The sequence below is a fragment of the Neopelma chrysocephalum genome, unplaced genomic scaffold (genome assembly GCF_003984885.1).
Source record: "Neopelma chrysocephalum unplaced genomic scaffold, ASM398488v2 Primary Assembly neopelma1_96532, whole genome shotgun sequence".
Classification (NCBI taxonomy): Eukaryota; Metazoa; Chordata; class Aves; order Passeriformes; family Pipridae; genus Neopelma; species Neopelma chrysocephalum.
Genome location: NW_020925178.1, coordinates 99632 through 122974, shown reverse-complemented (window position 1 = coordinate 122974; position 23343 = coordinate 99632). Strand labels below are relative to the sequence as shown.

Sequence of the window (23343 nt, the reverse complement as noted above, 5' to 3'; positions counted from 1 at the left end):
AGACGGGCCCTCCCCCTCTCTACACCCCGCAGACCTCGTCCACCCCCAGTCCCGCCCAGGAACCGGCTCTGCTGCTCAATAGCGCGTCGGCGAGCGTGGGGAGGGGCTGTGTCATCTCCTCCGCCTCCTCGCTGCTGCTCCCCTTTCCCCTTCCGCCGCCGCCGGCAGCCCCGCTGAGGGGAGCGTTATGGGGCTAAAGGTTCGCTGAGAGCGTGGCCCTGGCGCCCGGGCTGTGCCCGCTACGGCATGGTGGCTCCGTGCCGCTAGGCCCTGGCCCGCAGTGCCTCCCCCGCCATGCCGAGTAGCAGCGCCGCTGCGGCCTCCCGCGCCACCGAACCTGCCGAGCCGCCGCGCCTCCCCCCCCCCCCGCTGCCGCTGCTCCAGCAGCGCCTCTCCGGCCTCGGCCTCCGCGACCACGGCCTGCCCGCCAGAGGCAGCGGAGTGGCGGGGGTGGCTCAGTGGCGGGCGGGCTTGGCGCCGCTGCCCGACCTCCCTGGGGAGCCGAGGCCTGGCGGGGTGGGGGAGGCGGCGGCGGGGGACGAGGGAGACCTGGAGCTGGACGAGGACGAGGACGAGGACGACCACCTGGCCGCGCTGCTGCTGCTCTCCTCGTCTTCCTCGTCCTCCCAGCCACTCCCGCTGCTGCCGGCGCTGGGCTCCGTCCTGCTCTCGCCCGCCTTCGATGCGCAGGAGGCACTGGTGGGGCCGCACGATCCTCAGGGCACGATGGCGGCAATGATGTCCCACGCTTACGACGGCGGCGGCGCAGTGGGCCTCAGCGGCGAGCAGACGGCGCTACTTCGCCGAAAGAGCGTCAACACCACCGAGTGCGTGCCTGTGCCCAGCTCTGAGCATGTGGCCGAGATCGTGGGCCGCCAGGGTAAGTGGGGGACCAGATAGGGGTGTGGGGCGGCCTGGGCCTGCTGTCCTTCCCCAGGGTTCGTGGCAGGCCTCTCCTCACACACCCTTGGGGTGTGCCCCTTCGGGGCTAGCTGCAGGAGCCCCTTGCCTCGGTAGTAGCTTCGTGCCCCCTAGGGTGGAACTCTCCCTCCCAGACCCCGGCTTTCCTATGGGGGACAGGATGCTGGCACCAGGCTAGCCCTGCTTGAGAAGGCAAGGGCAAGAACTGGGTTAGTTCAGACCTTCGGTTATTGTTCATTCGAGCTGGCAAATGCAGTGTATAGCCTGGCCACGTACAGGTAGGTGTTGGCACAGGCCTTGCTCTTCAATGACACTCGGCTCGTGGTCTTTAGTGAGAAGCTGCCTTTCACCGTAGGAACTTTGGACTGTGTTTTACAAAGCCTTTTGGGCAAAGGACTTTAATTTTCCTTGGGGAGCAGGGTATGGGCTGGCACTGTTCCTACAGCTTTCCATGGCACACACCGAGACAAAGTGGGACCTGAGGAACCAGTGAGATGGAGAAAGGAGCCATGTGTAGCCCTCCTCTGTGTGAAAGCCCTTGTCTTTCTGCTCGGGTTGTGGCTTCTTGTTGATTGCTGTTGCTACACTCGGTGGGTCTCTATTACGCTATTAGTATGCAGTCATATCAGTGATGTCACGTTCATTGTTGGCCTTTCATGTGCTCTCATGGGAACGGTGCTTGGAGGAGTTAGATGATGTTTTGCACTAGCTTTCTGGTGGTGAACTTAATTGTAAAAGCCCTTTTTATATATCAAGAGAAGCACTGAGCAGTGTTAAGTGTAGGTGTGGAAATGCAGACAATGAAGTTGCCAATCTCTTCCTCTTCCCTTTCTGTGTTATTCTTCATTGGTTAGGGGGTGGTATGTCTCCTTGGCTGATGGGCTCTGATAATGAGTTATCAGAGCTCATCAGTTATGCTGCCTGGTCTCTCTACATCAATGTGGCATTTGGTTGGGGTTTTTTTCCATTGAGTATGGAAAAAATGGTAAAATTGGTCTAAACCAATGTACCAAAGAAAGCCCACCAAGCGCCAATGCTTAGGCAGACTTGTTTTCTCCTTCTACTTTTATTTTAGATTTTGAGCAGTTAAGGGTGGGGGTTTTGTTGTGTATGTCAAAGGAGAATGAAAGGCTGTGCTGCACAAATTTGCAGGTAGCTTCCTCTGATGCAGACAAGTCTGTTCTGTTCAAGCAGAAAATGTCTTTTCCAAGAAATGATGTTTGAATGTCTTAAGAATATTCATGTGTCATTGGGGATGGCAGGCAGAGGAGTGGGGGGTGGAAAACAGAAATGAAAACAGCGATTCCTATAGTCCTCTAAAGGAGAAATACAAACTACTGGGTTTCCAGGACTGATTAGGCTGCTGTGTTTATTCTCCACCAGATCAGGATTGTTCTCTGTAGTATATTTTTTAGGTACCTTGAGTCACTTAAAAAGAAGATAATGGTGTTTGCATAAAAATAGGATCATTGTTCCTGAAGAGTTCATTTGCTGCTTCTGCTTTTATTTCTTATCTGATGTCACATTGTTTGGCTTGTGATAAAATATTTAGCCTTGGTGGGGAGGGATTGTATAATACAAAGAATTAGGGCTACAAAAGAGGAAAGAGTGGAGGGAGAACTAAAAAAATTGTTACCAAACTTACTTGCATGAAAGCTTTGTGCAAGGAGGCTCTTCAAAATTCTCATTCAAGGGAGACTTATGCTTAGAGACTGCCTTATGTAAGTTGTATTAGTTTCACTAAATATTTGTTAAATGTCTTAGAAATACTAGTCCTTGCATCTCCTTTTATGGACCAGAACTGTGCTGGCTCATTGCATGGGTTAGAGGCTCTTGCTCTCATCCACTTGCTTTGCATGTCTGCTCTAGCCCACAAAGTGTTGTCAGCTGTAGTGCAGCTTGGTCTGCCTTGAGCAAGGCTGATTGGAGCTGCATCCTTCACAGCTTGTTCTGCTCTCTCTAAAAACGAAGATGCTGCATATTCTCTTCCTAGCACACATCCTAACCAGCTGGTTACATTATAGAATCACAGAATGGTCTGAGTTGGAGAGGACCTTAAAGCTCATCTAGTTCCAACCCCCTTGCCGTAGGCTGGGACACCTTCCACTATACCAGTTTGCTCAAAGCCCCATCCAACCTGGCCTTGAACACTTCCAGGGATGGGGCATCCACAACTTCTCTGGACAACCTGTTCCAGTGCTTCACCACCCTTTGAGTAAAGATTTTTTTCCTAACATCTAATCTAAACCTGCCCTCTTTCAGTTTAAAACCATTGCCCCTTGTCCTGTCTCTATCTGTATAAAAAGCCCCTCTCCTTCCTTTTTATAAGCCCCCTTTAGGTACTGGAAGGCTGCAATGAGGTCTCTCTGAAGCCTTCTCTTCTCCATGCTGGACAACTCCAGCTCTCTCAGCCTGCCTTCATAGGAGAGGTGCTCCAATCCTCTGATCATCTTCATGGCCCTCCTATGGACCCTCTCTAACAGGTCCATGTCTTTCTTGTGCTGTGTACCCCAGAGCTGGACGTAGTACTCCAGGTAGGGGTCTCACAAGGGCAGAGTAGAAGAGGAGAATCGCCTCCCTTGACCTTCTGGGCATGCTTCTTTTGATGCAGCCCAGGTTCTCATGTGGGCAGCTGTGCTTCCCAAATTTATGCTGGTAGCTGTGCATAGATGTGCGATGTTGCAGCTATAGAAGATGTGGAGTGCTTGAAATGTGCCCTGTGGTTGATGGTTGAAGCTACGTTAGAGGCTGCTTGGGTTACTGTGACAGTAGTTCAATGTTTTGCTGCTGGAAGCATTTACATCACTGGAAAAGACTTAAGATTTTAATGAATAGTTAAGTGGTCCTCCTTAAAAAAAGAAGTCATGTAGTATTTCTGAACCTGGCAGGTTTTTGTGCCTTTTTTGGTTGCCTTTTTTTTTTTTTTAATCTTAAATGTTCTCAACCTTTTCTTATTCACCTTGCCCCCCCAAAAAAATGAAGCTGACAGACACTGGTTGGGGTAGTGTAATATATTTCTTTGTAGTCTTTGAGGTGGAAGAATCTCAAAGGTGAACAACAAAGGAAAAGATATTTGTATCCTTTTATTCTTGTAAAGGCATGTGACTGGGAGCCAGGAAAACCAGATTGCATTCATGGCATTGCACAGACTTCCTATATGAATTTGAACTAGCTGTTGAATCCAACCTTTGCTAAGTTGGCCAGTCTTCATGCTGATCAGAAAAGTTACTTCCTTTGCTGTGAGCAGCTGAAAATCCTGCATGCACAAAGTTGCATTGGTTTAGAAACATAAAGTTGGAGAAAGTGCTCTTGAGAAGTGGTAGCAAGAAAGCTGTGTCGCTGAGGACATGACCTTGTTTGCATGAGAAAAGCTGGCATAGGGCATATACCCAAAATTAAATAAGCATGTATCCAGACTTAAAAAAAAAACCAACTTCTGGAGATCTAACTTGGAAGGTTTTGTTTTAATCTCTAAATCATGTGAAGGACTTGCAAAAGTCTGCTGTGGATCACCTGAAAACTGTTTCCTCTATGTAAAATTGGTGATGGTGAGTCTTCAGTGCCCCCTGCTACCCTCTTTACACTTAAGACGTTTAAACACTAAAATCTTTTGAATAATGCAAAAAGAGGGGTGGTGTCTGAAGACATGAACAGAAAACCTGAAAGATGCTGGAAGGGACAAAAGTCTGTCCTGTAGAGATGCTGTATCCCTGAGTTTATTGACTGTCTTCAGATAGTGATTGCTGGAATATATTTGCTAATGCATTCCAGTATTTTGGCTATCCAAGTAATGTGATTTTCCAAGTGTTTATATCCTCGATGAGGTTGACAATGTTTTTTCTCCCTAAAATATCACCAGAGTTGGGAGCTACTTAACTCTAAAGCAACACTTTAATGCAGATTTAATGATCATGGACTCTTTTTTGTTCTTTGTTTTTGAATGTGGGCTCTTGAGAAAAATATTACTTTGCTTAAAATAGTCCTGTAAATTAAAACAAAAACATAATTCTGATAAGTTGGTAGCTGATAACTATCTAGCATAGTTGAACAGCCAAATAAAAACAATAGCTATCATTCTCAGATAGTGGAAAATGCTAAAACAATCCTAGAGCAAATACTTGTATTAGCTAAGTACAGTACATAGATATCCTATGGTAGCATAATTATAGTACTTTCAAAAATAGTGAATATCTGGCTTTATGTCTCAATGTGTTGTGATGATAATATTACTGAATTACTGACAATACTTATAGCCTTGATTGGTTATTAATTACCTGTAAGGAGTAGTCAGCATTGTTATGACCCGCCCCAGGAAAAGGGGAGGGGGGTAACTCAGGTTTTTATCAATACTTCCCTTGGGGTGGATTAAAGCGAAACGACACTAAATAATCGGTGTCTGAAAACATATATTGACAAAATTTATTTTAACAATTTTGCATCATCAGGTAAGCCAGCGTTTTGGGTGTTGTCATATAACGATGCAACATAAAGATAACCTTTGGGGGGGGGAAATGCACAGGGGAGAGAAAACAGGATAAGAGTAAAGAAAAGATGAGAGTGAAAAAGAAATGTATATAGTCACCGCTTACTGGATCCCACGATGCAGCTTGGCAGTCTTGAGAGCGATGGTCACTCACTGGAGTCTGCGCTGCAGCTTGGCAGTCTTGAGAGCGATGGTCACTCACTGGAGTCTGCGCTGCAGCTTAGCAATCTTGAGAGCGATGGTCACTCACTGGAGTCAGCGATGCAGCTTGGCAATCTTGAGAGCGGTGGTCACTCAGTGGATCCAGGGATGTAGCTTGGTAATCTTGAGAGCGGTGGTCTTGATCCGCAGGCGGTGGGGGAGAAGGAAAAACCCCCACACTCCAAGAAGCTATGAGTTATTATATCCATGATCAGTGTCACGGGCCATGTCTCGAGCCTCCAGCCTCTCCCCGGGCTTGCACAGAGCTTCTAGGTCTGGCCTGGTTCCCGCCTTTCAAGATTGGCAGAGAGGGGGGTGGGCCCAACTGCCCATCTGAGGCATCTTCTTGCCTTTTTAGGGTCCAACTGCCCATCTGAGGTATCTTCTTGCCTTTTTAGGGCTCAACACCTTCAGCTCTGAAGGGAGGGATGGGCTCAACTGCCCATCAGAGGCATAATGCAAAAGTCAAAAGCCTGCAAAAGTCCCTTGGCAATCCTAGAATGCATAAATCATTAACTATTTCAGTCTCTGACAAGCATAAGCATAACTAACTAGCCTGAATTGCATGTGTTTGTTTTTTTATAAAACTGGATGCTTAAGATTTCCACTCTCATGGATAAGTTTCATTTGACTGAAGTTGTCATGTATCTCAGCGTCAGCTGATTCCCACAGACAATAAAGACCACAGGTTCAACTAACTTATTTTAAGTGAAAAAGGCAGTTACACTTCAGATTTTTTTATCTTCTATAACAAGCAGGTTATTAAATGCTATATTAAATGGCTTGTTCTAAAGACTGAAAGAAAAATTGAGCCATTGGTTTTTCTGTTGAAAAGCTATTTTTCTGAGTAGTTGAAGTATTGACATTTTTAGAGCCTGGAACTCCAGGAACTGAAACGTGAGCATACTGTAGCCTGGTACAGTCTGAAATTACTGCTGAATTTTCAGTGGCCTATTGCTCTGGTACTGTGTAACAAACATAATTTCAGTTATGCTATTTGTCATTTGTGCTATAAAAAGATCCAACACAAGTTGCAAAGTGTGTTAGAAAGGTGCAGGTTTTCCAACTGGGATCGTAAATCCTCGCTCATCAACACTGCTCTTGTCTGGCTTGTTGGGTGGGAAGCACACCAAATGCAGTGCACACTCAGGAGACTGTGTAGTCTGCCAGAAATTCTGTAGATTTTAATGTGTGAATGCATCATAAGTAAGATTTATTTTTTTTTTAAATGAAGCTGAAATTTAAAACAAAAATCTTGCAAGGTAAAATACCAATTTCTAATCATTTGGTCCTTTTGTTTTTCTTGTAAAATTGCTGTGTTATAAAAGAGTATGGCTTCCTTTTTTAAGTTTATAACATACACATAGAAATCCTGATTAATGTGTTTCCGAACTGCACTGGATTAACCTGTCTGGCATGAGAGAACAGTGGTGAATTCTTTTAAGCTGTTAGTAAAGTCAACAGATGTTGTGTCTTAGCCTCTGTTACCCTCTCTTCTAGTACACTGTGGTCTGAATTTCTGGAAGAGAAACTTTGTTTAGAACAAAGTGTTGGATATCTCAAAGATCTTAAATTTTGTTTTAATGCAATACCTCTACCCCACAGGGCCAATTTCCCATTGCAGGCAAAAAATTTAACAGGGATAAGGTTGCAAACTTCCTGTAACAAAAAAAACGCTGCTGAGCGGTAGTACATTTTTATTTAATCAAAAGAAAAGGCCAAAAAGCATTTGTTTCCAATTTCAGTTACTCCTTAAGAATGTCTTCCTTTTCTCTCTTTCAGGTATTCCTTTAAGTGCATGAGATTTTGTCAGTGTTTGATCAGATCTCAGTTTCCTTCACTGGTGTGAGTCAGTAGTTCTGTGGTCTGCATCAGGTTCTCTGTTTCTCCTTTGAACAAAGACACAGTATCTGTTACTTTTTACCTTCTAGTTCATTTTACCTTGGACAACATACTGTGGGATTTTGTGTATAAAAACACAGGTCTAGCAGCATTTTTGAATTAAGGGTTTGGTGTAGGTGAAGATTTGCATAGTTTTTTGCAGTCTTCCTTTATTGACCATCTGCTGCATGGCATGAATGGTGTTGCTTTTTATTATCCTTGTGCAGGTCAGCTTTACCAACACTGTTGCTCACGCTAATTTGTTTCATTCACTAGATCAATGTTCTTAATGAAGACAACTTTTTTTTTCCTGTAGTTATCTGTTGGATGTACTCCCTCTCTTATAACTATTGCTTTTCTACTACTGTACCTTTCTCAGCAGCTGCTACCTTAGTCCTGGTGCTGCAGTAGTGCAAGTAATTAATAGTACAAGTTGCTGCCCTCTGGCTTTTTTGCTGCATGAAACTTGTTTACTGAGTTGCCATCTGTCTTGAGAATTGGAGTACTCTTCTGCCTGTGAGATGGCTGATTTGATAGTGTCCTGGCCTGACACAGAGGGAAACAGTGTGTAGGCTGACTACTTCATTTTGTACTAGATAAATTGATACATTCCTAAGAAATCTTTATTAAAGAGTTTCTACATGGTTCTTGAACCAAGGCTTTTGTTTTTCAGAAGAGGGAAATATCCTTGAGAGCTTTTGAGCAGCCTTCTCTTGGGAAGCTTTTTCAACATCATCAGAGATTCTTAAAGCTGTCCTCTTTTTCCACCTGTTAGCTTGGCACCAATAGGGTCAAAGTCCTGCTTCCTTTGATCTAGCACAGCCCAAAATGGTTGACTGTGATTCCTTGGCTCTTGGTTAAAGTACTTGAGATCTCCAGGTTGTCCTCTGTCCTGGTACGTAGGCAAGCCCGAGCCTGTGTGGCTGCAGTACCTGGTGCACTGTTGTGGTTTAGGAATGGTATTCCCCAATTAAGTGTTCTTCACTGAAAACCCTCCAAACCACATTCTGCTTGATCACTCCCCCCTCCCCTTGTGGTTGGCTGGAGAGGAGAATTGGAGGCACAAAAAGCTAAAGATCATGGGTTGAGATAAGAACAATTTACTGGAAACAGCAGTGAGATAAGAAAACAAACAGCAACAATATTAATAAGTGTATAAGAGGTAAACGATTCACAGGTGATTGCTCACCACATGGAGCCTGACAATACCCTGACTGCTTGCTTCCCACTATGTGACTGGAAGGGACCCTTTCCCCTGTTCCTGGAAATGATGTGAGGTGGTATAGAATAACCTCAGGGTCCTAGCCATGCTCCCTCCTGGCTACTGCAAAAACTAACCCTGTCCTGGCTGGAACCAGGACATTATCCACCCCTTATTCTATACCATCTATGTCATGCCCAAATCCTATACCTTCCAACTATATATGTATATCATAGAATTATAGAATATGCTGAGTTGGAAGGGACCCATCAGGATCATCAAGTCCAACTCCAGGTCCTGCACAGTACACCCCAAGAATCACACCATGTGCCTGAGAGCATTGTCCAAACACTTCTTGAACTCTGGCAGGCTTGGTGCTGTGACCACTTCCCTGGGGAGCCTGTTCCAGTGCCCAACCACCATCTGGGTGAAGAACCTTTTCCTGATATCTAACCTATATATATACACACACACAAGCACAGGTATTGCTTGCATAGTCAATGGCCGTCCCTCCAAGGTGTCTTTTGAATTCATTTAGTCCATGACTGTAGGTTCTATCCATCCTAGATGTCTTCCAGGGCAGGAGGGCTGGTGTGCTGTTGGCTGGTTGCAAGCTGCATCAGGAGCTCATGACTGGTGTATCTGGAGCAGTCCATACTCATTGTCCATGGTAGTTATGGCATACAGTAGCAGTGTCAATTCAGCAACCAATATTATACAATTCAACATTACAAACTGTTTGGGGTTCCTGATTTGTCCCAACAAATCTGAATCCTCATTCTCATTTTCACAGAAACAAAAGTAAATTTGTGAGTAGACGTAATAAAAGCCCATCTGGGGTATCACTAACTCACCATTGCTCAGCTCCATGTTGTAAAGGAAAGAGTGGCCTTTCCTTGATGATTCTCAGTTGCTTATTTTATGTCCGTTCTCTCTTCTGGGCAAGAGATTGCATGGGGACAGGGAACTCCTACTGCTGTTGCCCATCAGATGCACCGTGATCCTGTGGATGGGACCATGCAGCTGCTCCCAATTGGGGAGTTTCCTTCATGGAGTAAATGGCCTGAGACTGGATTTGATCTATCTCATCCTGTTAGTGATGATGAAAGGTAGAAGTGGGAGTGAGGGCTGAGCTGGCTGTTGCTGTGTGATGGGTGAGGACTGCGGGTGTTGTGGCTGCTACACTTAACTCTCACTTCAAGGGAAAAAAATAATCTGTCTTCCAATCGCCTCTTTTTAATTAAGAAGTATTTGATAATTTAAAACTGGCAGTGTATGAGGCAAACTATTCCTTCAGAGCTACCCTTAAATTTTTTGGGGAGTATAACGTTCATACTGCTAAACTGGTATTGAATAGACATCTGTTATCACACCAAACTAAAATCACTTAAAAAGGTCTGATTAAATGAAATTTCTGGTCTAGAAGTCCCCTTTTCAGACTTTCTTTATATACTTCAAAATCTTGGATACAAAAATCTTACTGCAAAAGTGTGGGTGATGTAATTTTTCTTCCCCTCTTGTCTTTCCCAGTCTCCTGAGCTTAGACATAGAAACTCCTTGATTTATCGTTTAGCCATGTGACTTCATAGCTGGCAGAACTTGTGTCATTGTGGCTGCAGAATTGTTGGAGAGGGGATGAGATTTGCAGCATTGCCTCGGTAGTGACTAATGGAGGAGGGTGGGAAACCAGAACAGCTGAGTAAAAGCAAATAGAAAGGTCATTCAACTGGAGTGGTATAAATGGGCTACTGACCTTATGCTTTGACATGACAGTTGTGAGGGTTTCCAGCACTCCTTGCAGGCAAAATCCAGTGTGTATTGACTGACTTGTTCAGAAATATTGGGGTTTGTATGTGTACAGTGACTTCCTTCAGTTCTTTCGAACTTTTCAGATAAAGATTGAGAGTTGATCTTGATGGTCTGGGGAGTCAGCTTTCCATTGAAGCCAGCTTTCCGATGTCTAAAAGTCTTGTTCTGTTGCTGCAGGGAATTGAGGCAGTGTTTGGCCTCTGCTTTCTAGGTATGTGACTTGTACCTTAAAAGAAAAGCTCTACTCACCTTGGTCTGTGCCTTTCTGCAGCCTGAGGAATAAAGGCAACAAGGCTTTTCTTCATACAGGAGTGGTTTGGAAATGTGACTCTGGCAAAGCAATCTCTGAGAGTTTGCAGGGAATGGAGCTGAAGGTGCATACTTCTAACTTGATTTGAATTTCTAAAACATCAGGAAAATATTGTCTAAAATGTAAACTGTAAGAATTGGTAAGACTGTTTGGAATCTGGACTTAATTAGGCTCTGAACTGTGGTATATAATAAAGAATGTCTAGATGCCTCTAGTATTTTTTAAATGCTGCCTATGTAATTTTTAGGAAATAAGGATATATACTTGAGTGGAATGGAGTAAATGAAAGTAATCTGTGTATATTGGAGAATAATTGATACACATTGGGAGACTGACTTTGGGTTTAGGTGTTCCAGTAAAGAGTGTGAAAACTTCAGTGACACCATTTTTACGGAACCTTTGGGTTTAAGGTTTAAGTCCACTGTATTTTCTGAGTAACTGGGAAGGAATGGGAATGGAGTGGGCAAGCATTTACTTACAGGGAGAAATGCAAACAAAGAGATGGAAGGAGTAAAGGTAAATTGCCAAAGCAAGGTGCTGCTCTCTGGTACCTTTTTTTTATTAGTAGATAGTACTCAATAAAGTGCATCTTTAAGTGGTTTTCTAATTGTAAAATTTATTGCTAGTGATACCTTGGGTGCAAAGGACTGACAAAACACTATTTTGAAAGACTATTTTGAGTACCCAGACAGTTATGAGATGCCTAAAGTAAATAAGGAAAATGTGAACAAATTGCTGCAAGTGAAATGATGCTTAAAACACTTGATCTGCAAATGTTACTTACATTTCTTTAAAGATGAGGTTTACTATAAAATAACATTTAATGTGACATGCTTTTGAATTTGTTTTAAAATAGTCTACTGGATTCAGTCTTCACTGAATTTATCCTGTCTTGCATGTCATGGACTTGCTTGTGTCTCTTACTTTCGCACTGCCTGCTTTTCTGGTCCTGTGATAGGTAAAAGGGGCTTCTATATGCACCATGCTTTTCAAAATGCCTTGATCATCTTAGGAAAGAGCCTGTTGTCACTGTCATAGCAAACTTTATAACTCAGTCCCCAAAAATAAAAGACCAATGTTTCATTAACTTTTTGCTTCTATTTCAGACTCTATTAACTCAGTTAATCATAGAATCATAGAATCAACCAGGTTGGAAAAGACCTCCGAGATCATCAAGTCCAACCCTTGATCCAACACTGCCGTGGTTACTAGACCATGGCACTGATGCCACATCCAATCTCATCTTAAAAACCTCCAGGGAAGGTGAATCCACCACCTCCCTGGGCAGCCCATTCCAATGCCTGATTACTCCCTCTGTAAAAAATTTCTTCCTAATATCCAACCTAAACCTCCCCTGGCACAGCTGAAGACCCAGCCCTCTTGTCCTACTGCTGGTTGCCTGGGAGAAGAGCCCGACCTGGACCTGGCTACAACCTCCTGTCAGGGAGTTGCAGAGAGTGAGGAGGTCTCCCCTGAGCCTCCTCTTCTCCAGGCTGAACAACCCCAGCTCCCTCAGCCTCTCCTCATAGGACTTGTGCTCAAGTCCCTTCACCAGCCTTGTTGCTCTTCTCTGGACCTGCTCCAGCGCCTCAATATCCTTCCTGAACTGAGTGACCCAGAACTGGACACAGTACTTGAGGTGTGGCCTCACCAGCGCTGAGTCCAGGGGAAGAATCACTTCCCTGGTCCTGCTGGCCACACTGTTCCTGATACAGGCCAGGATGCCCTTGACCTTCTTGGCCACCTGGGCACACTCTGGCTCATGTTCAGCTTCCTGTCAATCCAAACTCCCAGGTCCTTTTCTGCCTGGCTGCTCTCCAGCCACTCTGTGCCCAGCCTGTAGCACTGCATGGGGTTGTTGTGGCCAAAGTGCAGGATCTGGCACTTGGCCTTGTTGAACCTCATCCCGTTGGAATCAGACCATCTCTCCATCTTGTCCAGGTCCCTCTGCAGAGCCCTCCTGCCTTCCAGCTGATCGACACCCCCCCCAGCTTGGTGTCATCTGCAAATTTGCTAATGGTACACTCGATCCCATCATCCAGATCATCAATAAAGATATTAAATAGAACTGGGCCCAACACTGATCCCTGGGGGACACCACTAGTGACCAGCTGCCAACTGGATGCAGCACCATTCACCCCCACTCTCTGGGCCCAGCCCTCCAGCCAGTTCTTAACCCAGCAGATGATTGAGAGAAATTCCACGTAGGCACATAGTATTACATAGTAAGCCTTAGTTGCATTCAGCGAACTGCTTGAACTTCTACTTGACAGTTTGAGGAGTGGCTCCTTCATCCCACAGGGAAGAGTAAAGTTTTAAATAGCACATGGATAACAGGAAGCAAATGAAGACTTCTCAGTTAATCAATTTTATCTATATCCTACATGTTGCAATACAGACACTTAATTGTAAATGTTTAATTTGCTTTTAGGTCATGCTTGTCGGTGAAAGGCTAATATATTAGCAGACTTGTGTGTGAGCCTTTACTCCTTCTGCAGGATCTTAAAAATAACTGAAGGATACCCAATTAATGGAAAAAATTTAAACCTACCAGTATGTATGGGATAATCATGAAAGTGGCTGACAGAGGAAAAAGCCATTCATGTTTATTTACCATCTAATAGGAATTGAGGAGTTGCTGGGCTAAACCAGCCCAAGAAACATTGCTAAAATAGTTTGTGGGTATAAGTGTCAGAGGTCTGTTTGGAAATAATAGGTAGAAGTTGTTACTGCTTTCTCTAATGTGGCTGCTTCTGGTTTCACCCTACAGTTTCTTGAAACTCTCAAACAGCTTAAAATAGATGGCTTTCTTGTGGCTTTCTAAACTTGGATGTCTCGCTAAACTTGCATGTGTTTCCTTTAAACAGGTTGCAAAATAAAAGCACTAAGGGCCAAGACAAATACTTACATTAAGACCCCCATTCGTGGAGAAGAACCCATCTTTGTTGTCACTGGACGAAAAGAGGATGTGGCCATGGCCAAAAGGGAAATTCTCTCAGCTGCTGAACACTTCTCTATGATCAGAGCATCGCGCAACAAGAACGGTCCTGCCCTGGGAGGCCTGCCATGCACCCCTAACCTGCCAGGTCAGATGACAGTCCAAGTCAGGGTGCCTTACCACGTAGTTGGGCTAGTGGTTGGACCAAAAGGAGCTACAATCAAAAGAATTCAGCAGCAGACCCATACCTACATAGTCACCCCCAGCAGGGACATGGAGCCAGTCTTCGAAGTCACGGGAATGCCTGAAAATGTCGACCGCGCGCGTGAGGAGATAGAGATGCATATAGCCATGCGTACTGGGAGCTACATCAAACTGAATGAAGAGAGTGATTTCCACTACAACAGTACAGATGTGAGGTTTGAAGGAGGCACTCTCAGGTCTGCATGGCTTGTTTCTAACCCTGTCCCCCCTAGCCACACCAGAATGATTTCTAATTATATGAATGACAGCTCCAGCTCCTTGGGAAGTGGCTCCACAGATTCCTATTTTGGAAGCAATAGATTGGCTGACTTCAGCCCAACGAGTCCATTCAGCACAGGCAACTTTTGGTTTGGAGAAACACTGCCTTCAGTGAGCACAGAAGACCTTGCGGTTGACTCTCCTGTGTATGACTCCTTACCAACGCCTTCCCAAACCATTTGGACTCCTTTTGAACCTGTAAACCCTCTCTCTGGCTTTGGTAGTGACTCTGTTAGTAATGCCAAGCCTCAACGCCAAGGGAGCCAGCCATCTACTCCTTGCCTGTCACCCACATTTCCAGAAAGCCTGGATCACCCACTGGCTAGGAGAGTATGGAGCGACCCACCTAGCACTGGCCACCAAGCAGGCCTTCCCATCTACATCCCTGCATTCTCCAATGGCACCAACAGCTATTCATCTTCTAATGGTGGCTCCACGTCCAGCTCACCTCCTGAGTCGAGACAGAAGCATGACTGTGTGATCTGCTTTGAGAGTGAAGTCATTGCGGCCCTGGTCCCCTGTGGCCACAATCTCTTCTGCCTGGAGTGTGCCAACAAAATCTGTGAAAAGGAAACACCTTTGTGTCCTGTTTGCCAGGCAGCTGTTACTCAGTCAATTCAAATTCACTCTTAAATATATATATATGTGGACTTTTAAAGACTCTTAAAGGCATGGGTGTAATGGTACCCTCTAGTAAACTTTCTAATGAATTCTGACTTGGGCTTTCTTGGGATTAGGCTGAAGTTGTTAATAAACTTTCTCAAAAGCCTGCTTTGGTAACACTAAACCTAAGTGGTCTCTATCTGGTTCAGTGTAAGCAGATGGCATGTTTAGCAGATACATCTGGTGTAATGTTATGGCACAGTGAGGGGAAGTTTTCATAAATTGCACAACAGAAAAAAAACCCCCAAATTTGCAGGCTTTTCTAAAGGATCTCTGTTAAGTGTTTGACTTCTGTGTGCTGGCAGCAATGAACCTTGTTGCCTAAATGCAAAAGTACTCATCTGCCATGGAAGGTATGTGGCATTATTAATATATCAAACAACACTTCCAATGCTGTCTTCTATGAGTTTTAAAAAACAAGTTTGGGGAAGTATTTTTTGCTTTGTGTGACAATTTATGCCTAATTCTTCAGCATTGCAAATATCTTTTCTTTAAAGCTTAGTTTAATTATTGAAATGGATTGCGTTATTGGCAGGTTCAGATAATAAATTACAGTAAGGTGGGGAGAGGGAAGCTGCCTGATGCACCTCCATTTTGTCCTTGATAAAGGCAGTATGTTCAGAGGATCAGGACTGTCTCAATTTGTGAATTCCTACCCACTGCTTTTCTTAGTGTAATATGGAAAAAGTCTGGCTGGCTTCATCCAGTTACAGTAAGGGATTTGGGATGCACATACTTTGACTTATAGTGATGATGCTGACATTCTGTTCATTAGTCCAATCAAGCTGTTCTTTAAATACCTTTTTAGAGAGTATGTAGTTCAAAATGTGAAGCATTTTTATGTTCAATTCACGTCTTACTGTAGTGGGTTGACCTTGGCTGGGTGCCGGGTGCCCACCAAGCTGCTCTATCGCTCCCCTTCCCAGCCAGACAGGGGAGAGAGAATAAGATGGAAAAGGACTCGTAGGTTGAGATAAGGCAGTTTACTAAAGCAGAAGTGAAAGTTTGTGCCCGCACAAGCAAAGAGGAAAATAACAAGATTTATTCTCTACTTCCCATCAGCAGTGATGTCTGGCCACTTCCCGGGAAGCAGGGCTTTCAAAATGCACAGTGGTTTCTCAATAGGCAAACACTGTAAACAATGAATGCTCTCCCCTTCCTCCTTCTTTCCTTAGCTTTCTGTCTGAGCTGAGGTCATAGGGTCTGGAATATCCCTTTGGTCAGTTTGGGTCAGCTGGCCTGGTTCTGTCCTGTCCCAGGATCTTGCCCTTGATTGGGGAAGGAATGTTACAGTGTTGGTGCTGTGCTCAGCAGTAGCCAAAACACTGCTGTGTTATCAACACCTTTCTAGCTACCAATGCAAAGCACAGCACTGTGAGGGCTGCTATGGGGAAATGAACTCCATCTCAGCCAGACCAAATACACATATATATTTTATTTTTAGTATGAAAAAGGGGGAGTTGTGTCAATGCCCTTGTATTATTCATGACAGCAGCTGTGACAGTGGCCCTGCAATCAGTTTACTTAATTTCAAAACTGTCTTTCCAAAAAAAAAAAGTCTCTTGAATGAGCTTCTTACATTTCAACCTGTGGATGTTTCTAGCTTTTTCATCCTCAGTATGTTTCCAAATCCAAATCCATATATTAAAACAGCAAAAGCAAACAAACAAAAAGACACGAAGTAGTCTGATGTATTTTTTTCTATTTTTTAAAGCATTATTATCTCAAGACAATCTTTTTTTCTCAGTACAACAAAAAAATTGTGTATTGAACTAGTAAATATACAGAAAACTTTATTTTTATTTCCACTTGAAGAGGTACATTTCCTATAAAAGTTTACAAATAACTGTTTTTATTTTATGATTTTCAGTATAAGAGTTGCCTTGAAGGCATATTAGGTACTGCATAACTTTAATGCTATAATTGCTTGTAGAATGGTTACGTCAGTATTGAAACCTGATCTCTAGCTGCAGTCTTGTAGATGCGAAAAAATGTTCACCGAGCATGTATTTTTTTTTATTGCATTGTACACCGCCACTAATAAGCCAAGGAATCAACAGACATTAGGTGCGTGTACCACTTCTATAAACCACAAACTAAGAATGATAAACTATTGATCTAGCTTAGTATTTGCTAATTTTACTACACTCTTTGTTATGTATATGTAGGGAGGTCATAGGGGTTATAAATTCAATTTTAGTAAAGTTTAAAAATTATATATTTTATGATAAAGGGCCTTTAACTTATGATGGCCAAAGCACTGATATTATATATTTACTGTAAAGAGAATTATGAGAGTTTTATTTTTCTGATATTAAAAGTTACTTAATAAAGACTTGTTTCCGTTAACTTGAATGTTTTGCTGTCTTCATAGTTGTCACTTGGAGCAGCTCAGGGAGGCTGGGGCTGGCTGCTATCCCTCACCCACCCTGGGGGTTCCTGGTGCTTAGTACTTCATATGCAGGGCTCAGGCTGGTGGGATCCCATTCCAGTGCTGCAGGGCTCCACTCCTGAAAGAAGTTTAACTGGTATAAACAAAAAGTGAGGGGTTTTGTGGTTTGTTTTGTTGGGTTTTTTCCCCCAAACTATCCTTGGCCCAATTTTTTCCAAAGTTGCAGGGAAAAGTTTCCAGGAGCTGCTGAACTAAAATTTAAAATAAATGCATGCAAAATGAGCTGAAGTAGTTGAGGGTGCAGATTCTTGCTAAGAGAACAAATGGGGTTTGGGCAAATGAGCTGCACTAGGAGCTGTAGGAAATCCATAACACTGAGGCCAGCATGTGACTGCTCTGGGGTATGAGTTTAGGGATGGACTTGGCAGTGCTGGGTCAACAGTTGGACTCTATGGTCTTAAAGGTCTTTTCCAATCTAAACCATTCTATATGTCCATAAGTCAAGAGGAAAAAAAATGGATCAAGGGGATTGTGGCAGCTTCCCAGGGAAGAGCCATTCAGGTTGGAAAAGATCTTTAAGATCGAGTCCCATTGTTAACCTAGCACTGCCAAGTTCATCCCTAAACCATATCTCCAAGCATCACATCTACATGCTTTTTAAATCCCTCCAGGGATGGTGACTCCACCACTACCCTGGGCAGTCTGTTCCAATGCGTGACCACCCTTTCAGGGAAGAAATCTTTCCTAACATCCAATCTACCCCCCCCTCCCCAGCAGAACATGAGACTGTTTCATCCTACTTCTTGTTATTTGGGATGCTCCCTGATGCAACCTGTGTTAACCTCAGAGTGGCACTTCAGTGGTGCATCTCCTGCCTGCTGCTGACACCAGCTGCCCAGGTGTCCCTATGGGTCGATACCCACAGCAGCCATTCCCACCTCTGCCACCACCCTACGATGTGTCCTTTGGGCCTGCTTTAGCTTTGTGACATGGATTTATTCCATGCCTACAGCCACATGGTTGTATCAGGGTTTAAATATGCAGCATCATGTGCTGGTAGCAAATACCAGTGTGTGAGCCAACAGTTTTACATTGGCCACAACAAAGACCAGCCAGCAGTTAGAAAAGGGTTGCTAAGAGTACCAGGCGGGAGCATCTGGAAAGCTCTCTGGAGAGGTATGGAGCTAAAATTGGTTTAAGGTGGCTTATGGAGGGACTGTGCAACTGAACAGGAGAGTCTTGGCCACAGGACGTTAATCTGTAGGGAGAATTTGAGGATTCAATGCTTCTGTAGATACAGGAAAATGTTTGGGGGGGAGTATCATCTTTCACGCTACAGTTATTAGTCTGGCACCTCAGGACACACGACTTATGCATCGGTGCCCTCCATTCTGCCACAGCTATCTGTGAAGCCCCAAACACAGAGTGGGTGCACACTGAGACATTCCAATGTACCCATTCCTGCTCAAACAGGTCATCAGATCTGCAGTGGAGAAGGATTTTTCACCCTGCCTCCTGTTCATAAATCACTGGAGTTCAGAGGGTTATGTGTTTTTGGTCTTTCTCTCACCCTGAGATACAGCTGCTTTAGGTCAGCAGGGACCCAGAGCATTACAGATGCACTGCCTGACTCCTGCTTTATTCCTCCATTGCATGACTTCATTTATTCATTCATTGGGAAGAATTCTACAGCCTAGTGACTGCAGGAGCAGGTGAAGTAGAACTCCTGTGCACCTTTTAACACAGAATGGCAATCACTCACCCACACACAGCACTCATTCTGGTCTCTGGCCCTTCCTCTGAGACCCCACTACACACACACACACACAGAGCTTGGCTGGTGGCTTAAAAGAAGTAATTTCCATTAATGTGAACACCCACAAAGCTGTTGTGCCCCACCACCTTAAGCCAGATTGGTACCCATGCACCTGCAGGTGCCTAGAGACATTTCCACACTGGACACTGACCTTGGCTTTGGGTTTAATACTGGTTGTACCCAAGTATCTGACACATGGGACTCTGCAAAGGGACCCTCTGGCATCACAGCCCTGCTCCAGAGAGCTCTCCTAGCCCCAACACAGTTCAAGACCGCAGCTAGCAGTATCAACAGTTGGCCAGAAACAGTAAAAGCTCTCCACTGAATGAAATAAAGAAGCCAAAGAGTTGAATCTTTACCTTTTTTAATCAAAAACATACTCTGTTACAGAATTTCAGGAAAGTTAACTACAGTATATTATCCACAAACTAGGTCTAATGAAAATCATACAGTAAGCTACAAAGGAACTACTGGGAATTCTGTTGACCGCTTATCAAAAGGCAATGGCTGAAAGAAGAAACACTTAACTAGGCTTTCATGCTCAAAAAAACCCTCTTGCAGTGAGTTTTGGGTTATGGGTACTTTGCAGCTCTCAATCCAGCTGAATCACAACTTCCTAGTGCTACCAAACCTCACCAAAAAGACACAGAAAAAGGTACAACAGCAAGAAAGCGCTGCGTGGTTTTGGTGAACTTGTACAAGTCCTGCAAATTTAGGAGCGATGTATCACTCAAAAAGCACAACAACCCCCAACAACACCAAAACTTCTTGAGATATTGTTGACAGTAGTTCTGCTTTCACCAGGTCTCATGAAGTGACTTTTACAGCGCTGAAAAGTCATTTCTTGGTGAGCTCAGTAGCATCACGTGCAGCAGCTTTGAGTCAGCATGGTATCATCCCCTAGATGATTTTCAGAAACACACAACTGAGAAGGTGTTTTGGAAGTGAATGACACAACAAAAGATGTTCAGCATCCCAGCTCCTGCATGACTGTAGGAGAAGCACTTTCCATTGGTTTTGTTTCCCTGTCCAGGACCAAAGTGCCAATGAATTGCATCAGGGGTAGAAGCATGAGCATAAAGCTGGTTAACACATGCCTATGATGGGCAACTTGCAAATCTCATTCCCAAGAACAGTGCCATGGTCCTCAAAAACCTGTTACCAGTCATGGAAATACTCCTGTTATCAATGGGACCAGGCAAGACCATTGCTTTTAAAGTCTTTCAAAAACCAAAAGAAGGTAATCTCTCAAAAATTGCATCCTTAACAATATCTGACAACTAAGCATCTTATAATTTTATAGAGCAGATGTTAAGTAGCATGGGGCCTGACAGGAGCAGGGAGAGGGGAGGAAAGAGGATTTCTTAAATGAAGTCTGAATCCCACTTAGATGAAGACCCATCTGGCTGTCTTTAACTGGTTGCATTAAAGTGACCAGCAATCCCAATTGCTCTGTGTAGCAGAGTAAAAATGCGAATCAAGGAGACAGTCCTTTCTAGAGCCCTTACTCTTTGAAGAAGAGATTAAAGATGTCTCAGTAAAGACCACTATCAAGACATAAACAACATTTGAAGGGTTTAGAGGCAGTAGCCCCTCCTATATACATTGTCATAGGAATTTTGTAATGGTTCCTAGTAAAAGAACAGAGGCAGTCATTCCTGAGATACACAGAGAAGAGAGGATGCTGTCATCATCAGAAGTGTTACAAGAAGATGGTCTCAAAGGTAAGGCACAGGAGTTGGATACAGGTTCGATGACTACTGCTGCTACAGACCTTTTTGGTGACTGGGGGAGACCATTGTCTCCTTCACCATGTAGGTCCCTCTCTAGAGAGCAGACAGGTACTTCCCAGGTCTTCAGTAGGCCAGAGCTGTTAATGAAGTGGTTTATATCACAGCCAGGGGCTTCAGGTCTCTGAGCACATCATTCTCATCAAGCCCAGAAAAGTGATGAAAGGAACAACCACTTCTAACAAGCACCACTTAGTGGTTATGGCTCTTTCCAAGGGATTCCTGTAGAATTAAGTATTTTTAAACCATTCCAGAGAAAAGCTTTCCTCTCCTACATCTCTACTATGTTAACTTTATTTGCCCTCTCTTTCAAAACTAACAATAATACAGATAAAGCCATCTAAAACCTTCCGGTGCTAATCCCAGCTCACCAATACATGAAGCGAAATTACAAAGTATTCCAGCAAAATGTGTTTTTTGAAGAGTGCATAATCGAGGGTGAGAAACAGAGGTAATTACTTCACTGAAAGAACTAAGCAGAGCAGACATAGGAACAGGACTGCAAGCAGGAGATTGCTAGCTAAAAAAATACTTGTTGAATTCGTTGAATTCATTGAAGTTGAGACATTCAGAGCTGAAGGAGACGCGATTCTGGCACCCTTGACATCCCTGACTGCAGTGTATATGGGGATCATCACAGCTGTCAAGTAGCTGTAACTCTTTTTCAACTCTCAGAAAAAGACATAAATGCAACACTCAAAGATTCAATGTGCTGCCGCTGAAGGGTTTCCAATCCATTACGCACTGTCTTTTTTGTACTTTTATGACAAGGCAAAAATTAAGTTAAAGGCATATTAAAAACTAAGAATGAGATTCTCTCATTTTGACCTTTAACAATTACAGTTGCATCTTATCAGAAACTGCCTGGTGGAGAAGATGAACGCCTTTTCAGTATTTTTACTGCTTCACACAATGCTCAGATTTCTGATGTGGAGCCTGTGATTTCCTGTTTCTGATAAACTCATCTGACATTATTTTGTTGTTCTATTCTGAACATTTTGAGCCATCTAAATACTTCACTGTAGGTACAGACTTAAGAAGACTTGCAAAACAGCTGCAAAAAGCCCAAATCTTAAAAGCTGAATTTTTCAGACTATAGTACGGGCAAGGATACCAACAGGCGGAAGCAATCTTTCACTAGTTTATCAAAGTTTGGCACAATCAAAACATAAGCAACTAGTACAGAAGGTTTTCTGTGAAGCAGTCATATACAGATCAGACATCCACCAAGAAAAACACCTTGCAAAACCACAAAGTTAAATAGGGAGTAAGCTCATGGACTCCTAATCAAACAGCCTGGTATAAACAATTCATCAGTCAGAAGGTTAGACACTTTCCAAACACCAAGGGCACCTTGAACCCAGAAGTAAGAGCAGGGCAGACAATCTAATAGGGAGGCTGGCAAGAAGAACATGTAGTCAGGTTTTTAATTTCTTCCCCCAAATCAAGATTTCTGTTGTGGATGAAGCGTAATCAAGCTGTTGGTTAATAAGCTTCTCTGAGGATGTAGTCTGAATCCTCTACTGAAAGTGTTCCTCAAGAATGTGAAGCAGCTTGCTTTGCAGACAAAATAGATCATTTGGGAGAGAAAGTAAAATGAAAAAGGTTTTAAACTATAGGCCTTGAGAAAAGTAAACACTATTTTTCCAAACATCAAGAAGTTGCCACATAAGAGAAAATAAAAAGTGATCTCATTAGAAGTTAGTCTGAAGAAGATAACTGTTAGTGAAAATACAGAGAAAATGGATCCATTTCTGGTCATCACTCTGAAGTCATGTCTTCTGTACTTCCACACCTAAGAGAAACAATGACTGCTGACTTCCTTCATAAGAATTCCAACATATGGGGAAGCAATACCTAAACACTGTGTGTCACAGCCCTCTACAGATTCCTGAAACTATGCAAGAAACTTGTCAAAAAGCTTTTGAATTATCTTTTCCAAGACTTCTACTTCTGTTAACCACTCCAGCTGTGCTGCCAGATCAACTCAGCACAGCAGGCAGACCAAACCAGCAGCGCTTGAAAGACTTCAGTTGGAGTCTATGTCCTTCTAAGCCTGTTTAATTAAGCTCCAACTCCCTATATACATGCTGAAAAAGAAGGAATTCCTTCTCTCTCTTCATATCCCATCAAATAGTCAAAAAGATATATCCTCAGGACATGCTTTTATTGAGAAGCAGTGAAAGTAAGAAAAATTGGACTTGTTCCTGGCAAATTTAAACCAATAGTAATTCTTACCACTACTGGCTGCTGCAGGTTTTGCAAAGGAAAGGAATCCATCGCTCAAGATCAATGGTTTTAAGGTGCAGAATTACATAATATAAGCAAAATAAATTTATAAAAATCAGGGTTTTCATCATTTTATTTATACTATTAGCTAGAGAGAAAGCATACGCATTGTATCTGTCATACAGTC

General features: G+C 43.6%; 1 protein-coding gene across 1 annotated transcript; it reads left to right on the top strand.

Annotated features, from left to right (window-relative positions):
* Positions 1-294: 294 nt before the first annotated feature.
* Positions 295-14899, top strand: LOC113981406 (RNA-binding E3 ubiquitin-protein ligase MEX3C-like). The gene is made up of 2 exons (XM_027708785.1): positions 295-880; positions 13674-14899. The coding sequence occupies exons 1-2, from the start codon at positions 295-297 to the stop codon at positions 14897-14899; spliced, it is 1812 nt and encodes a 603-aa protein (XP_027564586.1).
* The last annotated feature ends 8444 nt before the right edge of the window (positions 14900-23343 follow it).

What these genes read in the sequence shown, in the direction of transcription:
- LOC113981406 (XM_027708785.1), top strand. Translation starts at nt 295, where the DNA reads ATGCCGAGTAGCAGCGCCGCTGCGGCCTCCCGCGCCACCGAACCTGCC. An exon ending in CGAGATCGTGGGCCGCCAGG is followed by an intron (nt 881 to 13,673) that starts GTAAGTGGGGGA and finishes TCCTTTAAACAG; the next exon opens with GTTGCAAAATAAAAGCACTA.